General features: G+C 39.1%; 1 protein-coding gene across 2 annotated transcripts; it reads left to right on the forward strand.

Moving 5' to 3' along the window:
* Positions 1-3861: 3861 nt before the first annotated feature.
* On the forward strand, positions 3862-20556 carry Mmadhc (metabolism of cobalamin associated D). Of its 2 annotated transcripts, none has more exons than XM_057755539.1 (8): positions 3862-3944; positions 4209-4265; positions 7577-7721; positions 9062-9279; positions 11884-11989; positions 13029-13159; positions 18970-19056; positions 20035-20556. In XM_057755539.1, exons 2-8 carry the CDS (start codon positions 4257-4259, stop codon positions 20227-20229), a joined length of 891 nt encoding a protein of 296 aa, XP_057611522.1. In that variant the 5' UTR covers positions 3862-3944; positions 4209-4256; the 3' UTR covers positions 20230-20556. The 2 variants fall into 2 exon arrangements, with proteins under 2 accessions (XP_057611522.1, XP_057611523.1); XM_057755540.1 differs by having other exon boundaries at positions 3868-3944; positions 7632-7721.
* The last annotated feature ends 710 nt before the right edge of the window (positions 20557-21266 follow it).

Genomic DNA, 21266 nt, shown 5'->3' on the forward strand with positions numbered 1-21266 from the left:
ATAAATAAATTAATATTTAAAAAAATAAAAAATAAATAAGATGTTTATGATTATCCTTATTTTAGTGGAATCAAGTAAAAGTTCGATAAAATCTTTCATTAAAATAACACAGCAAGTTTTTCTAAGTTTTCAATATGCTTTAGGTCTGCTTGGCTGATCAGAAATGTTGTCTTTCGTCCGTTTTGATTGGTTAAAACTCCTGTCTTCACAATGCCATAGCCTTTGCAGGTTGAGCATTCTGGGATTCCTTGGTTTGCTTATGTGTGCATCCTTCATTAGTGAGAACTCACACGCTCTACAGAAAAGGACCACATGTGTTGATCAGAAGGCATTAATGCAAGCAGCTGTGAGGGCAGATGAACTAGAAAGCCCCAAGGGTTGCATATTAGTTTCTGAATAATCTCATGAGCTGGGACTTTGATCATCCATTAAAACTCCATAAAATTCTCCCTTATACTGACTAAGAGCAAACCAAAGGGAAGTAGGGAGAAGAGAAACCAGACCGGCGCCAGAGGGGCTGCCATTGGCCTCCTCTCGCCATTCACTTTCCTCCCAGTCATTCACCTCCCCCTCCGCCATTCACCCCCCTCCCCTCTCCTTCGTTTTGTTCTCATAGACAGAATGGAAATTTGGAAACCACACCAATCCACGTTTGAATCTCAAATTCCTCAATATAAGGGAGAATATAAGTTTGATATCGCCAACTTTCCTGGAGCTGTTCTGTGTTTTCAACTGCAAATCTCAGTCTAAGTCCAATGACTGTAGTGATTGGTAGAGTCATAAATTTTCAGCATTAAAAAGCAACTACTCCAAGAAACAGTGGCTTATCCTGTCAGCAATGAGTGAGACTGAGGTGAGAGGCACATCTCTACTATACTGCCCTCGTGGTCTGAGGAGTTCCCCTAATTCTTGAGGGACCTTGGCTCAGGCCAACTCAGGATGTGTGGCTTTCAGGACTAGCCAGTATGAAGCAGAGTTGAGATCTCATAAAGATATTTTAATATAAACTTGATGTATGAGAGTTAAGAAAAGGGGAGACATTCCAAAAGAAAGGCACACTCCAGAGCAAGGATGTGAGCTTCTCAGAGAAGAGCTTCGCTATCTTTACAGCAGTCAGATGTAGCACTTTTGTGAGTTAGAAGGTGGCTGACTACTGAGATCACATGGATGCAGGAAGATAGAACATCAGACTGCAAAAATAATATTCTTGTTTGCTAACACCCCCCACACACAAGAAAATAAGAAGAAATAGACCTTACCCAAGGTCAAATACATTCAGGCCCTAAAGTTGGGTTGTTACTAATTTTAAATTAAATATCCATATGTAAAAGTAATGTTTTCCTTATATTGATAACCTTTATAGCAAATGTTAACTGTGCTCGAATTGCTTTTCAGCTGGCAAAAAAACTTCATTTGAACTCCATGATGTAAGGATCCTTTTCTTCTCATGACTCCATTCTTTTCTTGTCTTCCTATCCTGCCTCAAAAGCAATAACACCATTACTAACTAGGAGACTAAGGTGGAAAGATGTACAATTCAAAACTAGTCTGATCAACACAGACTTTATACACAACTTTATACACAACAAGAAAGACAGAAGGACAGAAGAAAGAGGAAAGCAGAAAGTGGGAGAAGGGGAGGAGAAAGGAAATGGGGAGGAAAGATAAAGAGAAGGAAAAAAAGCAACAATAGAAATAAATAGAGTGTAAAAGATTAAAACAAAAGAACTATCTAAAAGCATTGCACATAGTTGGTGAATCTGACTCCCACAGACTTAGTTGACTATCCATGTACACCAAATGTAGTTTAACAGTTCTGAACTGGCCGTGTACACTAGAATTGAGCAAGTAAATAGATAGCAAGTGGGAAGTCAAGTCTCTCGCATGGGTTAAAGTAGACAACTATGTCTTCTTGGGAAAGCAGTTGATTCTAGGACTCAGATAAGCAGGGGCTATATAAGGAGATTCTGGAGTATCTAATAGTGCCAGAAATTCTTAAACAATCTCAAGAAATAATGACAAGCATAGAGATGAATACCAAAAAACAGCAGCAACAACAAAACCCTATGAGATTTTGTCAAAAGGCGCCAGCTGAAAGAAACCAAAGTTGGATCAAAATGATAAACAAAATTAAAAAGTAGTTTTAAATTAATGAGCCCATTTTAATATAAATAACCGAACACATTGACAAGCAGAAGCAGACAATGCTTCCATGAGAAGAACCCCAGCTAATTATGAAGACACTCTGCCCTCAATGAGGCGGATGACTATCCACTCGTGCAGTTTGGGGCCTTCCTTCCTCCTTGAACATTCCTAAAGGAAAAGAGTAACTTCACAGTAGAAGAGCAGTGTTCCACCTCACCAAGGTGATAATCAGTAAAAAATCATAATGGCAGAAAGGACCCTTGATATAATACAGTAACAAGTACATTTTATATCATTAAACCCATACTCTTACTTCAGTTGACACATGAAAAAAGCAGCAAGTTCCAATTCAGAGACAGTCAACAAAATGCCTAATAAATACTTTCTCAAACTGCTAAGTTTATTGTAGTGGCTCCCATAGGCTAAGATTTTGGAATACTTGGTCCCAAGTTGATAGGTTTTTTGAATTGATTTAGGAGGTATGGCATTGCTAGAGGAAGTATGTCACTAGGGGGATGGCTTTGAAGCTTTAAAAGACACCCACCATTGCCAGTGAGCTCTTTACTTCCCCCTTGTGGTTCAAGATGGGAGCCCTTGGCTTCTGCTTCCTCCACCCGATGTACTACTTTGTTGCCACAGTTGCCCCTACACCCCAGTTTCTGAAATGGTAAACCCAAATAAACAACTCTTTCTATAAGTTACCTTGGTCATTGTGTTTGATCACAGAAACAGAAAAAATAACTATCAAAATTAAAGGAGCTTGAGAATTAATGATAAACTTTATTTTTAAATGCATTAGGTAAGTTATATGCTATTGATGGATAATATACGTATGTTTACTAAGCCTATTAAGAGTTTAACACCATCGAAAAACTGGGACCAATAAATAAATAAATAAATAAATAAAAACAGAAACAAAAACAAACAAACAACAACAAAAAAAAACCAAACCTGTCCCCCTCCTTAAAAACAATACTTCTTGAAAAACATCAGTCATACAAACAACATAAGACTGAATCTTCCGGAAGTGGAAGAAAGTCTTGGGGGAGGATGAAGCGTCTGGAGAGCTGGCTAAGGGTTAAGAGCACAAGGTGATCTTGCTGAGGACCCAGGTTCAACTCCCAGCACCACCATTACAGCTCACAACCATCTGTAATTTCAGTCCCAGTGAACCAACACTTTATTATGTGTGCGCGCGCGAACACACACACACACACACACACAGACAAAACACTCATACACATAAAATAATTATTTGGTTTGTTTTGTTTGTTTGTTTTTGTTTTGTTTTTCGATACAGGGTTCCTCTGTAGCTTCGAAGACTGTAGTCTATCCCGGAACTAGCTCTCGTGACAAGGCTGGCCTCAGACTCACAGAGATCCGCCTGCCTCTGCCTTCCGAGTGTGGGATTAAAGGCGTGCGCCACCACCGCCCCACATAAAATATTTTTTACATCTAAAAAAAAATTAAAAACAACAACAAAAATCTGTCAAAGGTACCTGTGAGTCAACGAAGCAAAGATTCACCAAACATTGGCAGCAAACACTGGCACTGAGTCCTTTAAATCTTCCCAGCGAGGGCCCTCGCGCCTTGATCCGCCCACCTGTTTATCCAGTGGACCAGCCCACCTTCTGGAGCCCTGCGAGCATCATCTGCTCGGAGATCGACAAGCGCATCGACGCGCTCTGAGGCGACTCCTCGGGCCTGGGCGTCCCCAGCGGCTCCGTCTGGACGGTGGCGGCGGCCATCTTGGCAGTGGACGGGGAGCGGGCCTGGGCGCGGAGCCCCTGCGGTGACTGGTACGGACGGTTCCCGCCCGCGGGCTCCCGTGCGCGTTCAGGGGTGACCGGAACCCTGTGTCGGTACCGCCCCTGGCGTCCCACCTCTGCCCCGGGCTCCGCTCGAGCCTGCGCTCCGGGCTCAGACCCTGTGACTCTGGCCCCGGCCTGCGAGCCTGCGCCCGGGTGGCCCCACGGGTTCCCGGGGCCCGGCGATGGGGAGGGACGCGCTGACACTGCCCGGCCCGAGCTGTCACTAGCCTCTTTCGTTTTGCTCTTTCCCAGGGATTCTTTACAAAAGGGGAGAATTTGCGGCCGTCTTCTTCACTAGAAATGGCTCATGTAAGTCACTCTTGGAACAACCGTGTTTGGAAGCTAAGGTTGGGAAATGGAGGGACGGCTTTATGATGACGTTGGCATAATGGTCGCCTTAATATATCAGCAGTGTCGGGGAGCAGAGGGTGTGAGGTTAAGTTTTTATGATTTAAAAGTAGTTTGGCTCAAACATCCTGTTCAATTCTCGTGCGTTTGTTCCTCCAATTTCATATCTTACAGACATAAAACTCAATGCAAGCATCCTTTCAACACTTCTAAAAGTCGTGTCAGCAAATATTTAGAATGTTGTAAGCCCGTTACCAAAAACAAACAACAAAAACCTTTGGTTAACCTTACGTTTTGAAGTTATCAGAATAGGAAGTGACCTTTTAGTTTCTACAGAAGTAACGGGAAAGTTCTTATTCACGCTCACAGACGTGAGTGTAAATGCCCAGATACTATGCACACCCTACCTTATTCACACTCACAGACGTGAGTGTTGATACCCAGATACTATACACACCCTACCTTAGAACATAGATAAAGGGCATAAGAAATAGATGAAGATTTTTATTAGAAGTAACACATGCTAGGGGCTGAAAAGAGGGCTGTTAGGAGCCCAGGCTGCTCTTGCAGAGGACCCAGGCTCGAGACAGGTCACAGCCCTCTGTGACTCCTGTTCTGGGGACTCAGCGCCGCCTGCCTTCTGGCCTCATCAGACCCCGGGCACATATATGTGCACACACATGCCGGAAGACACTTGTGTGTGCGCGCACACCAATTTTTAAGTTTTTTTTTTTTTTTTTTTTTTTTTGAAAGCTTGGAGAAGATATAGTGCGAGATCTGTGCATAGAGAAAATGGGACTTTGGAGTCACCTAGTGGGAAAAATGTTTACCTTGCTTTTTGAGAGCTAAGTGAAAATTAGATCATCAAAGGTTTGAATTAGAAGGCCAGGCGCTATATACAAAAACTCTTCCCTGCGCCCTTTAAATGTTAGGGTATCATTTCTCCCTGCCTGAATGTCAGGTGGGCACGTAGGAGGTGAAGGTGGATCGGGAGACAGTGGAATGTTAGGGAATCCTGAGCGCCGCACTCAGTGGCTTAACTTCAAGTTGTAGTTTAACCAGAGAAAGGAATGTGGCAGCAGTTAGTGAGGTGGCATTCCTGTTACTGCCAGGTGTTTGGGGGTGTGACTGTGGGGACAGACGTGAAGAGCAGACTACCAGTCTGAGGGAAGTTCTCAGGTGAGTTTTTTACCGAGCCATAGCCCGCCCTGAATGGGTGTGATATGAAAGTGGCCTATGGACGGAAGTTGAGACAGAATAGAATAGAATGCTAATATTTACACTGACTTCATTTTAAATGAATCCATAGGATGAATTTATTGGAAGATAAAAGTCCTTTGTTAGAATGAAGTTTATAGTAAATACATTGAAATTCTACTGTTCAGATGTCAGCCGTAAGGGTTTTGTGTTGGTTTACGTGTTGTAAATTCAGGGCAGACGTTAGTGTGAAACATGCATAAACATCCAGAGTTATAAAAATGCCCATGACTTAGCACTAACTGGCCACTCCTCTGGTATACCTACTTTAGTCTTTTTTTCCTGAAGCTCATAATGTTTTAATCAAATTTCCCAAGTCGCATGCTTCTCCGCGAAGAGACACATCTGCTTACCTGGAAAGTGCAGAAGGTGCTGCAGCAGTGGAGTCCAGACTAGGATGGGATCAATCAGCCACGAATAGCTGGAACTAACTGTAGACCTCCTCTTTCATGTGAAAACCATTGAGTTCGTCTAAGCCCTGAAATATAGACATTCATGTGTATGATGACTCATGCCTGATAATCCAGGTCAGGTGATGTTGACATTTTTTAAATGTAAATAGCCTGCTAGCAAATCCTTGAAGCTTTGTGAGCTGTAGGCTAATGCTGATGTCACAGTGTGCAAGCAGTCATGAGCAGCACACAAATGAAAGACTGTGCCTGTGTTGCAAAACTATTTCCCAACAATTAGCCATATTGGGAAATCATTTGCATCTTCCGCATTAAACTATTCTAACCTAAGTATGCTGCTAAAGTCTAGCCGTACCTCCATATTTATATATTCATCGATTTTTAACTCAGTCTGGGAAATAAACATAAGATCAGAAAATATACCAAAAAGATATGCTAAAATTAAGGAAAGTGAACATTGCCTTTAAACCAAGAGGAAGTCATTGAATGGGAAGTAGTAGCATAGTCTGCAGGAGTTGAAGAAGACAAGGATCGGAAAGGAAACATGAGGGTCCAAGGAAAAGCCCTGAAGTTTTTGGTTTAAGATAAGCAGAATCTTACCAGTTACTCTACATTGTTAGTATTAATAAGGCAGCCTTCATGGATTCATCTTTTGATCTTTATTGAAAAAACATACACATTTATCCCAAAGCAGCACATTGTCTGTTTATGCTGTGATGTGAGGTGAATCAGAAGAACAGAGTTTATTCGGGAGCGAGAGAGTGATTGCCGGACTCACGGCAAGCCAAGGATGGCCATAGGCAACACAGGCGGAAGCCAAGGGTCAAGGGTTTTCTAATTTGAAAGGTTGCATAATTTGTTGGATTGCTCTTGGTTCTGTGGATCAACACCAGGTAACATCAGTCCAAAGGTGGAAAGGCAGTTACTGGCTAGGCATCCTCATAGACGTGTTTCTACAGTGGCCTTTGTGCAAGGTTCTGGTTTGGGTAGTCTCTGTAACAGTTCCATTTATCAGGTAAACATTCTCCCTGCTTCTTAGAATGGCCTCCTTGTTAGGGTTTGGCATACTTGGCCCCCACTTTGATCCTAAGAACTCTCATAGTGGGTTTTTTTTTTAATTGTAAGTACACATAATTTGTCACCTAGTAGATAGTCCACAGAGGTAGTAAAGTGATATACGTTGTTTTTAAAAGATAGAACACAATGGGATGAATTAGCTTACTGCATAAATACGAGACCCTAAATTTGAGTTCACAGCACATAAAATTGCAAGCATAGCAGTACATGCTTGTAACCCTAGCACAATGGGGAAGATAGAGACAGGCAGACTCCTGGGACTTGATGGCTAGCACAGTAGCTGCAGGCCCAGTGAGAGACTGTGAGGTGGAGAGTGATGGAGCATCCTCCCGCCTTCGGAGCACGTACAGTACACACCTTCAGGGTCAGGGGGAAGCCAGGGGTCCAGGGTTTTTAATTTAAAATTCAAGAGGCTGTGTAATTTGTATCATACACCGTGTGTGCACACACATACAAAGATGAAACAGTGTGAAGGCTTGTCAGAATTTATTATTTGTCTCCAAATCTGTTGATTTCTGTTGTTACTAGGTGCTCTGTAACAGGGCCAGACTGGTTTCCTATCTGCCCGGATTCTGTTCTTTAGTGAGAAGAGTTATCAATCCAAAAGCCTTTTCAACTGCAGGGTCTTCAGGGTCTGATGAGTCTCATGTGGCCACTGCACCCCCAGATATATGTAAGTAAAAGACTTAACTGCTTTTATTATACTGCAAAACCTTTTATATTGTGTTTTCTATAATAGTTTTTCTTGGAGCTTTATATATTTTTTTAAACTTTTGTTTGTCCCATTGAAAATAAAATAACATTCTACCTAGATGTATCAAAAAGTTAAAATATTACAAAAAATAAAACAATGTTTTTTATAGGAATATATCCTAGGAAACACATTGTAATTGAAGATATTATACCTTAAGAGTGGGCGGGAATGGCTGGAGAGGAGGGAGGGGAAACTAAATCAGAATCTAAAATAAATAAAAAATTTTAATAAAAATAAGCACATTTGATATGCTTAATCTCCCGCTCATCATAGTTTGGCAGTACAGTATGCTGTGTATCCCATGACTAAGAACTAAAGTTCACTGCCTGACTACAAGAGAGATTATTGTATAGCCTGTTTCCACCCAGAGAAAATATCAAAATTCAATATTCGGTGCATAGTGCTGTCTTACTGTCATACAAGGCTAAAACATACTAAATTGAGCCATTGGAAGTCCAGTGTTATCCACACTTGGCTTCACAATTTCTAGGGGTTTTGTTGTTGTTATTTTCTTAAGATTTTGTTTTTATTTTTATTATGTGTATATGGCACGTGAGTGCAGGTACTTGCAGAGGCAAGAAGAGTGTTCAGTCCCTGGAACTGGAGTAAGGGCAGTTGTGGGCAGCCCTACTTGAGTTCTGGGAACTGAACTCAGCTCCTCCAGAGAGCAGGATGCACTCTCAGTCTCCAAGCCATCTCACCAGTCCTAAAACTGATTGCTGTCCTCTAACACACACAGTTATCCCTCAGCCAGGTCTCTGATCTTGTCAACTATTGCTAAGTCTCTTAGCAAGCACATTGTATGTTTATTAAGAATTTGTTGAGTAATTTGCCCAAAATCTCCAGTGCTTCTTTTAATCTGATTTTTGCATCACTATCATACCGATCATTCTAAGGTATATAAATTGTTACTTTCTTCATAAATATTCTTTATTAGTTCTCTCAGCAGCAGTTTCCAAATTATAAGTCCTTGTCCAAGACTATTAAAAGAGGCTGGGTGGTGGGTAGAAAGGTTTGAGAAATACCACATTCCATACCTGAAAACTCATAATGCATGCTAAAATACCAAAGGCTTTTAGAAGCTTAACCTCATGTTTCCCAAAGGTATAACACATGGAATTCTTGTTCCTTCAAGAACTTCAGTTTAAGTTCACCGGGCCATTCAAAGCCTACAGCTTCCCTGCATTTTGTTTTGTTTTTAACAGCTGACTTCCCATTTATATCACATGAAGACTAATGGTCCATTTGATTCCCTTCAGGCTCCCGAACAGTATGGCCTGATGAAACTATGGGACCATTTGGCCCTCAGGATCAGAGATTCCAGCTTCCTGGGAATATGGGCTTCGACTGTCACCTCAATGGTACTGCTTCACAGAAGAAAAGCTTGACCCATAAAACTTTGCCTGATGTTTTAGCAGAGCCTCTTTCAACAGAGAGACATGAATTTGTAATGGCACAGTATGTGAATGAGTTTCAGGTTGGTTAACGTTGTTCTTATTAATGCTGCGTTACTTTTTGATTACTGAGTACAATAATTTTATTGAAATGGTAAAAAAAAGTATATACAAAAGCAGCATAAGCAGCCTTCAAAAATGTATTTGCACTGTTCAGTTTACATGTTTAAATCATAATCTTTATTAAATACTTCTTCAAAAATACATTTTTGGTAACTACTTATTCTGAATGTGACTACTAATTTTTTATATTGCTAAAGATTAAGGTTTCTTGTTTTTTACTTCTAAAAATACTGGTTAGGGGCCTGTCATGAAGTCACGTGGTGCCTGTAATCCCAGCACCTGACCAGTGAAAGGAGGAAGATCTCTAGGTTCAGGACATTGTGAATTTCGGGCCACTTGGGGCAATTATAATTTGTTGACAGACTTAGTTCCTGCTAACTTTATATTTCTCTAGTCCTCCTAAGAAATTTTTTGACATCTTTGATGTTTTTCATATACAGTCAGCTAAAAGAAAAACAGTATAAATATTGTTTTTTTTTTTTTTTTTAGAGGGGAAAAGAAGAAAAAATTATTTTCAAGGGATTAGGGGAGGTTTTTGAAATTTTTTTTTTGTGTGTGTGTGTACACATACAAACATGTATGTGTGTCCAAATGTGTGTGCAAGTATGCTTGCTCAAGAATGGAAACCAAAGTTCATAAAAGGATATTTAGCTGCATCTTCTCCACCTTATTCTTTGAGGCAGGGTCTGTCACTGGATCAAAGCTTATTTTGGCAAGGCTGGCCAGCAAGGCCCCCAACACAAGGCTACAGATGTGTCTGCCTCCTTGTCTAACTTTTAGGTGGGTACTGGGAATTCAAACTCAGATCCCCATTATTCGTGGAAATAGAAGGCTACATACATCTCAGAGTTTGGGTCATACTCCTAAGATGTAACATTGCCACAGAGTTAAGTAAAGGTTTTTTGTTTGGTTGGTTTTTTTTATGGCAGTGATGACTTTTTGTTTGCTTTTAAAGATTTATTTTTTAATTATGTGGCATATGTGTCTATGTGTGGGGACATGCACATGAGTCAAATGCCCATGTAGGCAAGAGGTGTCAGGGCTTCTGGAACTGGAGTTACAGGTGTTGGGAGCTACCTGAAGTGGAACTGAACTCCAATCATCTGCAAGAGCAATTATGCTCTTAGCCATTGAGCCGTCTTGGCAGCCCTTGTTATGTATTTTAAAATAAAGCTGTATTATTTGGTACACAAGTCTCTCAAAGTATGAGTTTTATTAGATGACAGGACACATTACATTGGGACATCACTGGCTTCCTGGATCTCTTTATATTAGATGATTTTTGCTCATTCTTCTCATTTCATTGTTCCTCTCCATACTAAATACTTGATCTTTTCCACAAATTCTATTGTTAGTCATCTCGTTTAAGTTCCTCTTTAGTCACTAGCTCATTGGCTTTAAGTCTTTATAATTCCCAGCTCAGTATTAGTTCTGACATTTGCCCCCGGCTGTCTTTATTTGTATATCTGGCAAGTTCCAAATTTTGCATTTAATACTGAAGTGGTTCTTTAATCCCCTCGACTTTGTCCTTATTCCTGTCAGATCAGTCATATGAATAGTATAGCTATCTTTCCTCTGCCCTTAGATAAAATTAGAGGACCATCCTTGCCTCCCTCTGCTAACATGTTCCACAAATAGTTTCAAAATCACATTTCTCCAATCTGTGAATTCATTCCTAAGTTATTGTCCTTTCAACTCGTCAGACTTCAAGAACTGTTTCTTTTACCCGCACTTTTAGAGACGTTATAACATAATGGACTAGGGAAAGAGAATAAATCTGGGTTTAGGTGTTGACACTTAGCTTATGACTTTGAGAATGTCATTTAACCTTTGTGAGCCTTGGTTTCTGTATATGAAAAGTGAAAGCATAAACAATGCAGTCCAGGCTGCTGCAGGCTCCCGGACTTGTTGCACTGCTTTCCTCCTGAATCCCTAACCTGTGAACACCTCCATCTGGTAACGCTGCTTCAGCTTTTCCTCATCCCTGCTAGCAACATGCTTTCCTCCCGAACTCCATCCCCAAAAACTTCCTTCTCGTTCTGTGGCGATTTCATGTTGAATTCATTTTTATAAATGCTGTTTTTCCCTGTTAGATCTATTTGAGAGTAAAAGTTGGATTTTCAGAAATACCTTATTTTTTTATGCTGTCTACTCCTATCAAAGGGCCTAATAATATATTGCAAGCCATGGCTAAATTTCAACTGAGTAGCTACCTCTAAGCCCTTCCTGTAGTTGAAACTATATTATTTGACCATTTTTTAAATTAGCTTCATACCAACTTTACAATAATTTGATGTCACGTAAACATCACAAAAGATAATTTTATAAGGTTTTTATTATAATATTTTAGCCTGCTCTTATCATATCCCAGAATGTCAGTATATTTATATATTTTTCTTACATTTTCCTCAGTATCTTTTTTTAAAGCTTTCAGAATTTATACTACTTTAAGTGTGAAACATTACCTTACTTTCCATTAGAATAATTTTGTAAAATATTTTAACTTAAATTCTTAATGAATATTGAACTCAAGTTTTCTTTCATCCTTGTCATTGTTCCCACAGAGTAGCAATGCACCTGCTGAACAAGAAATTAACAGTGCAGAAACTTACTTTGAAAATGCCAGAGTGGAGTGTGTGATCCAAACATGTCCAGAACTGCTGCAAAGAGGTATCATACTTGCTGCATTGAAACACAAGTGTGTATTAGATAATGTTATTAATGTCTTCGCATGCTTAACGATGGACCCAGCACTTCTCAGGTTCTGTGTGCTGGTGTTTATTATGTCCTGTTGGGAATGATTGCTTGTCCTCTGACGTCTGAACTCATTTCAGGTACATAGCAATAATAGGATTCATAGTAACTTTTCCTTCAATTTCATATTTCTACTCTGGTGTGACTATTGTAACTAATTTTTTCATAAGTTTGTATATAATTTGTAAAGAGGAATCTTTGAGAATTTCATGCAGTGAATTTTGATTATATTTATATATATTCATTTCCATTTCTCTCCCTTCTGGACGATCTACCACCACCTCCCTGGACTGTTCCCATCCCAACTCCATATCCTTCTCTTTTTCAAAAATAAACCATGGAATCCGTTTAGTGCTGCCCATGTACATCTGGGTGGGGACCGCTCAGGAGAGCATGGTCAACTTACTATGAGTAACACCCTTAAAAAAAACTGACTCTCCTTCCCCCAGAGGCCATCACCTGTTCCATAGCTCCTCAGTTAGGGTTGGGAACTTGCTAGCCTCTCTTGGCTTCATGCTAGAATGTTAGTCACCTTCATCTTGTGCAGGTGTTCTGCACAGCTGCTGTGAGTTCATAAGCACAGAAGGTTCTGCATGTCTAGAAGATAGTATTTCACTCCAGTTCTTTCTGAGAGCTGGTGTGATACAGATGTCGTATTTGTGGCTGTTTGCTCCCCAGTCACTTACCCTGCACTTTGACCTGTTGTCATTAAACTCCCAATGATAAACTGATTTGAAAATCATGTTAGTAGTAAAGGATGGGTGGGTGTAGTGTAGCTTAACCTAGCTGTTGGCGTTGCTGTTCCGCTCATCCAACAAAACTGTACTCTTCAGAAGTAGTGTACACCGGGAAGACTGCCTTATTTTCATCTTCCTGAGTAAGCTGTCTTTATGAAGTAAAGCTCTTTGTGGAAAGCTAACTGTTTTCTTCCTGGGCTTTACATTCTTATTTTTAGATTTTGAGTCACTTTTTCCAGAAGTGGCTAATAACAAACTAATGATTCTGACCGTGACACAGAAAACTGAAAATGACATGACTGTTTGGAGCGAAGAGGTAGAACTTGAAAGAGAGATGCTCTTGGAGAAGGTAAGTCTTCCGGTTTCCTAATAACTTAGTGCTGTCGTATTTAAATGTCACTACACCAGTTGTAACCACACATTATGAAAATCCATTCTAAGAGACTAGAACTTCAGTGGACTTCATAGCTGAGTTAATAATCTACATTGAGCTTATTTTAGATTTAGACTGTTATTCTATTATATAGTCAGCCTGTTTTATTAACCTGCCTTTAATAGAATAATGTAACAATGATCTTACTTGCCTTGGGTTTCCCAGGTAATCAGCTTTTACAACTTAAACTGTTGCATAGCTGTAATCTTCTGTCGTGTACTCTTTTGTGCCCATGACTCAAAATAATGAATATGTGTATGTTTGTGCTGTGTTAATCATTTGCTAAAAGCAACCAACAGGTTGGAAGCAACTTTGTACAATAAATATTAGCCATAAATTATGGAAACAGCGTGTGGAAATTTTTTTCAGATTTATTTTATTTATTATGTATACAGTGTTCTACCTGTGTATATGCCTGCACTGCAGGCCAGAAGAGGGCACCAGACACATTATAAATGGTTGTGAGCCACCATGTGGCTGCTGGGAATTTAACTCAGCATCCCTGGAAGAGCACTCAGAGCTCTTACTCTCTTAACCATCTCTCCAGTCCCCCATATGGATATTATTAAATGAATGTTTGTTTTTCTGAGTGCTTCTGGGGTATTCATGAACATTTTAGTTTTGCTTATTTCTTTTCTGAATGTTTGTAAATTTCCAATTTTTCTAAAATCTATTATTCTGTCCCTCTTGCATCTCTACACCTCTATAGAATAGCAAGTAATGAAAATCACACAGTCATCTCTAAGGAATAAAGTGTAACACTGAGCAATGTGACAGGATAAAATACAGTCTGCATCTTTTTTCTGCCCTTTGCTTTCAACTGAAGATAGGTTTTGACACTTCTATATATTTTACTTACAATGTAGATAAACATTTATTTATATGTAGATATATTTTATTTCTTATAATAATCTGCATTATAAGTAAACAAAATTTTAGGTTATTTTAAGATTTCCTTTATGATTTATAAATTGAAAATCCAATTTTGCTATTACTGGCAAACAGCTGGGAAAATCAATATTACATATATTTATGAGCACTAATCCCCATAGACTTCTAGATAGAAGATGAGTGAATTACTATCATTTTAAATTTTGATAGATGCTGATGATATGCCTACCCCAAAAATTAAGATAATTTAGATAATACATAATTAAGATAATACATATGCTCTGACCCTAGCTTACCTTATACCATAGCATTCTTCTTATCAGATAAAAATCTCAGATAATTACTTCTATACATATATATTTAGTAATTTAAAACTAATAATTACCTTAAAATTGACATTGGATTATGTGAATTTGTCTATAGGACAAGAAAGAGTATTCTTCTCTATGATAGATTCAGAATGACTTATATGAGTGCCTTAGCTCACTCTAGTTGAAAAATCCTCTTACTGATTTCCATGTAAGACTGTGTTAAAATTCTGTTACTTTGGGGGGTTAACCAGATGGTTCTCTTTATTTGTGATAATGTGGTTTACATATTCAGCAGTATTTTAAATGTACCACAAAGCACTTACTACTAATACTTGCCACTGTGATTATATTTTGTTTGTGCTATAACAAAGCTTGCCTGAGGATCAGAGTATGGAGTGACCCCCTAGATAGCCCTAGAGGCCAGATGGTGGTGACACACACCTTTAATCATAACACCTTGGAGGCAGAGGCAGAAGGATCCCTAGGAGTTCAAGGCCACCCTGGGCTACACTCAAAGAAAAACTAAGCCAGGCAGTAGAGACTCACACCTTTAATCCCAGTACTTAGGAGTCACATGCCTTTAAACCAAGCCCGAAGGAGGTGGAGACGGAAAGAGATTGGGTGGAGATATAGTGGGAGGAGACAGGAGCTTCGAGCATTCAGTCTGAGGACTTGTAGAGATGGGCTACCCCATTCAGTCTGAGGATTTGGTAGAGGTAAGAACAGTGACTGGCTGCTCTGCTTCTCTGATCCTTCAGCTCTCAGCCCCTACTTTCTGTTTTCATTATTAAGACCAATTAAAATTCATGCTACATGCCATAGTGTTTTGATAGATGTGTGCATATTATATACTAACTAAAATGGAATTAAATAGAGGTATTTGACATCAGGCTGGGTGTTGTGGCCTATGCCTTTGATCTCGGCACTCACGAGGCATGTGGCTTTCTGGGAGTTTGAGGCCAGTCTGGTCCACATGTTAAGTTTCAGGCCAGCCAGGAAAACATAGCGAGAGAGACCATATTTAAAAAACAGACATACGTTCAGATTTAAGAGGATTTAAGTAGACAGTAACTAGCAGACAACTTATTTACACATCAAAGGCTTGACAGGTGGATATTTCTCATCACAGGGCTCATTCTTAAGCATCACATACTAGTGCTGGTTTCTGATCATCTCAAGATTCTTACCTAATTTGATACTGAGTCCAGTAGAGTTCTTTCAGTTTCCTAGGCTGGGTTTTGACATTCAGCTGTATTGAGAGGTGTAGCTTATTCTCATGTCCTATTTTGATCTTTTCCAGCAGATGTCACTGTTTGTCTTTGATGAATACATATCTTAGAAATTTGCTGGTGCTTGTAATGATATAAGATTCTTTTAGTTAACCTTTGTACATGCTTGATTGTATTGTTTTGTTCTTTTTAGTTTTCATTAAGTTGGAATATAATCAAATGACTTGAATTTTAAGACTTAACAAAGATTATGAAATACATCAACAAAAGTTAATGTTGAATGTGGGTGATATTCTACAGAATAGAGCATTGTTTATTATATGTCACCAGTTTACAGGTGGATATGGAGAGAAAAGTTAGCTTAGGTGCTATGCCTCCATAGGAATCATTAAACTTTATCCAAAAAATTACAATAAATGTAGTTCTGAAAAAATAAACAGTTGTGGCAAGTGAAATTTACAGTAAGTCTGTTTGAGCAAAGTGACTTACAAGTGACCCAACCCTCAGAAGGGTAAATTCAGAGACCTCCAGCCTGCCATGTGCCCAGGCAGCATTAGTAGACAGAAAGTAGACATGAGGTCCAGAAACGCTATGGCTGTAGCTCTGAATTTGCCTTACTGAGCCCAGCGATCAGTTGGCAGCCTGAGAGTGAGCAGTGCTCAGGCCTGGGTTGTGAAACAAACTAGTAAGTTAGGCTGGACTCAGGCTCTTAGTTGTGATATGTTCTGAGTCAAAATGGGAAAGCAGCTTCAGGCCAAATTTCACAGTCTCTTTATCTAACTTCCTTTCTTGGACTCTAATACAGATAAGGGCTCTTGGAAAGCTAAACAGAAGGCTTTGGCCATATAAATAGAGGGACTGAAGAAAGTAGAACAAGGTTACTGATTCTTTCCTTACAGGGTTAGAACAGGGAGAAGTTAATTATCGTGCTGACTCAGCTAAACTAGGGTCGTTGTGATTGGTTGCTGTCAGTCTTCTGGCTGTTTTTGAAAGCTGACTTGTTTAAATTCTGTTTGATTACTAACTAATTAGTGACAGTAGCATGAGTAATCCCATCCCGGCTTGATCTCGTCTGTCTCATTAGTACCAACATCACAGTGGCCTCCTGTAAACTTTAACAAGTCCCAGGCACAGTCATCTTCTTTATGCAATGGTAAGAGCAGGGCCCGCACTTTGATTACAGTGTATTTATTTGCCTGTGATAGAGCTTACTGTACGTGAGTGGCACATTCGAAGATTAATAGTAACTACTAATGCTGCAGAATGGCAGGAGTTGGCAACGAAGCTTTGTGAATACAGTCTCTTTATACTTTGGTTTTTTGTTTAAAGGAAGTTTTTCTTTGATGTGTGCTAATTGCAAGCATCATTGTCTCTTCACGGTGGGGTTATTATTAAGGAAATCAGTGGTTAGTCTGCAGTAATTGGGCTACTCCACAGCTGATTGGATAATCAAAGCAGGTCTAACAGGGGGGTAGCATTTGGTTTGGATACACTGATCCAAAAGATGATCCACATCCCAGGCTGGCCAGATGTCATGAGATTTTATCACACTGCTCAGAATGGCTTGTCATTTAAAACTTACAAATTAATTCATTATTTCTAGAATTTTCAGATTAGTATATGCCTTGAGGACAGTTGACCACGGCCAAAACCATAAAAAATAAATCCACAGATGGGGGACTTGTGTATTATGGGCATCTTAGGCAATCCACTTCAGCTATAAGCTCTGCGTTACATTGCTAAAACAACCATAGACATTAAATACATTCATGGATATGGCTATATCAGCGAGCTGGATTTGCTCTAGGGCTATAATTTGCTAGTTTTTGGTGCAGAATATATTCTGCATTTCTTTTTTGTTTTGTGTTTGTTTGTTTTTTGAGACAGGGTTTCTCTGTGTAGCTTTGCTTCCTGTCCTGGAACTAGCTCTTGTAGACCAGGCTGGCCTCAAACTCACAGAGATCCACCTGCCTCTGCCTCCCGAGTGCTGGGATTAAAGGTGTATATTCCGCATTTCTAAATCCTGGACATTGGAACCAGTGTTAGCTGAATGTCAGAAGTGCTGTGTCTCTTCACTCTTGATGGGCCAGAATTCTGTGTGTCCTCTGCATATTACAAGTTTTACAGTGTGAGAATTTCCTAGGCCTGTTAGAATCTTGCCTCTTTCTTACTTGGCTCAGTTTTTTGCTAAGCAGCCAGGGTGCATTGCTGTATAGGTTACTGGGATCCTGTTTTGTTTCGGCCTCTTTACAGTGCTCTGCCAGACAAGTCCAAGGGCTTCAGGGGTCCAGAATAATTACTTCGCCTCCTAAACACGGTGACACTATCTCCTGGCTGGGAATCTACTCTCTACTAGTTTACTTTTTGTTTCTGCAAGTAACTCCAACATTGGTGATGAGTTAATTTGAGTACATGTCCTGGTCACAGATGATCATTGAAGGAAGTCAAGGCAGTTCATAGCAGGAACTGAAGTAGAAGCCATGGAGAAACACTGATTGCTGGCTTGCTTTCCAAGTCTTGTTAAGCCTGCTTTTTTATATGACCCAAGACCAACTGTTCAGGGATGGCCTTACCTGGAGTGGGCCAGATGCCTCCATGTCTGTCATTAATCAAGAAAATGCCTCCCTACAGGCCTCTGTAAGCTAAACTGATGGAGGCATTTTCGCAGTTGAGATTTCCTCTTCTCAGAAGACTCTAGCTTATATCAAGTTGACAAAAACAAAACAAACAAAATGCCTTCAAATACAAGGTCTCTAGAGATAGATATTTACTTCCATTTTCTCAAAGACCATGACTTTTTCACATAAAAAATAGTTGTCTTACATATTTTGGTTACTGTTCTAGCTTTCAGCAGGATACTGAGATTGGGTTTATCTCTTTGTGGTGACTAGAATGAAGGCTGTGCCTTGGGTTTTCGGCATCCATGATGCTCTTTTTGCCCGCAGTGCAGTCTGGACTTAAACTTGCTACTGACTTTTCAGTACTTAGTTGTGATCGACACATACACCATAGATATTAAGATATTAAGGCTAAAATCCTGTTCTGTACATGGTATTTAGCAACCATACATATCATGTGTAAAAGACACACAAATGTTTAGGGAAAAGTAGTGGGTCTCTTATTGATTTCCTCTGCTCCACCTACTTGTGTATTCAGATTTTGTTATTTTACCTTAGCTGCTAGTGTTTAATTCTATAGCCTAGGACAACCTATACAATAAAATGACATTTAATTTTAAACATAAACCAATTGGAGTGATGCTGGGTTGACACTGATGTTATCTCTTCCTCTGCAGTTCATTAATGGTGCTAAGGAAATTTGCTATGCTCTTCGGGCTGAAGGATATTGGGCTGACTTCATTGACCCATCATCTGGTTTGGCAGTGAGTAAATGCATCCTGAAAGCCAGTTTATACGAAGTAGACACAGTTCTTATTATAAAATTATAACTCTCCTATTGGCAAAAAAAAAAAAAAAATCTATTTAGACGTTTTTACAGTCCAGTATATTATCCAAAGAAGGATTACTGTTAAGTCCCTTGGTTTCACAATTCTAGAACTTACAGCACTGTTTCTGTTAATAGTAATGAAGCAGATGTGTATGTTTATTATTTGTAAGCAAAACTTAGGAACTACTGTGGTCTAGTCTAGTTTCTTAAAAGACCAAAGTATTTTGAAGTTAAAATATAAACTGTAAAAAAAAAATTACAGAAGTAACTTTTTGGAAGCTTTTGTTTAGTAATGGCCACATACTTCAATTGCAGGAAGTAATAAAATCATTTTTAAAGATGTATTTATTATGTATATAGTATTCTCTCTGCATGTTTGCCTGCACATCAGAAGTGGGCATTAGATCTCATTATAGATGGTGGTGAGCCGTCATGTGGTTGCTGGGAAATGAACTCAAGATATCTGGAAGAGTAGTCAATGCTCTTAACTTCTTAGCCATCTCTCCAGCCTCATAAAATAATTTTTTAATTTTAAAATAGAAATACGTACCTGCTACTTCTCAGAGTCAAGTAGAATGTCATTGCGACTAGAAGACCTGGCTTTTGTCCCCTGTTCTAACAGTGATGGAGATGATTCATAGATGATTCTCTGAGATTTTGTTCATCTTTAAAGCTTGTACAATGCTATACATTCAGTTCTAGGTAATTTGAAATTTATTTGATAATTCATTTTCCATTTCTAGCATGCATAAGAACCGGGGAGGGTGTGCTAAAACAGTTTAGGTATTGCATGTGACCTTTTATTGGATAAAAAAAATATATTAAACACATAGATGCACTTGGGTTTATATAAATATTCCTGTAATGTCTTTTTTCCTAATGAAAATATTACTTCATTTCTTATTTCTTCTAGTTTTTTGGACCATATACAAACAACACACTTTTTGAAACAGATGAACGTTACCGGCATTTAGGATTCTCTGTTGATGACCTTGGCTGCTGTAAAGTGATCCGTCACAGTCTCTGGGGTACTCATGTGTTTGTAGGAAGTATCTTCACTAATGCTGCAGCAGACAGCCATATCATGCAGAAGCTCAGCGGAAACTAGCCATGCCCTGTGATTATTGTAGCTCTGTCTGTAAGGGAGTGCTCTGTATAAACACTGTTGAGGAACTCAGCTTCTACGGGATTCTGGTTTTAGGTATTTATTTCATCATTTATGGGTTTACATTGGCAGGTGGCTTAGATTGCAATATTGCAAATGCTACTCATATTCTGGAGTATGTGTTGAACACCCCCACATTCTGCAGAATGTGGTCATCTACATGTAACCAGGGTATGTATGGTCTCTTATTGTTAATTCTCCCCTTTATTGGGAAAACCTTATTAGTTTAATTATTTTTTCCAAAAATAAATCATACATTTGGCTATGATAGCTTGTGTTTCTTCATTTCAATAGTTTAAAAATGCAGCTATTTAACAGGTTAAAGAAGTACAACATTAAATTTTAAGGTTTTTTTTTTTTTAGTATTACTATTGGTAATTCTAGATTCATTATAAATTTACTTTTCTAATTTATTTTTCTCAACTGCTAATCAAACTGGCCCAAGTTTGAGTGCTATTTTCAAACAGTGTCAGCAGGGAAAAAAATAGTGAAAGTAATATATCTTTTATGTGTAAAGGTATATCAATTTCATTCTTACACTAAATTACATTTCTTAACCATGCAGTTAAACAGTTAAATATAATTATTTTCAGATTAATTGATGCCTCAGCTCCAAGTCATAACCCTAACTCCATCACTCCAGAGATGCCTCATTCTCTGTTCTGCAGAGCTTATTACACTGTTTCTAACTTTAAATGAACTGACTTTCATTGCTGAGGCTTCTGCCAATCTATGACATACCTCAGGTACTCATTTCATTGTGTTTACTTACACAAGAACATGAAAATGTACAATATTAACTGAATAAGCATAGCACAGCTCACGTAAGATCCAGCACAGGAACACAGCTGTGATTCTTTTATTTATACACATTGTCTGTTGTTATCCATGGTTATCAAGAGATCTAAGCATCTGAAGAGCTGCAGAACTGAAGGCGAGAAAACTTTAGGGCTGCCTAACACTAGTGCTGCACTTAGTAA

This window comes from Chionomys nivalis, chromosome 22 (genome assembly GCF_950005125.1).
Source record: "Chionomys nivalis chromosome 22, mChiNiv1.1, whole genome shotgun sequence".
Taxonomy (NCBI): domain Eukaryota; kingdom Metazoa; phylum Chordata; class Mammalia; order Rodentia; family Cricetidae; genus Chionomys; species Chionomys nivalis.

What these genes read in the sequence shown, in the direction of transcription:
- Mmadhc (XM_057755539.1), top strand. An exon ending in TCCAGAACTGCTGCAAAGAG is followed by an intron (nt 11,990 to 13,028) that starts GTATCATACTTG and finishes TCTTATTTTTAG; the next exon opens with ATTTTGAGTCACTTTTTCCA. An exon ending in GAGAGATGCTCTTGGAGAAG is followed by an intron (nt 13,160 to 18,969) that starts GTAAGTCTTCCG and finishes CTTCCTCTGCAG; the next exon opens with TTCATTAATGGTGCTAAGGA.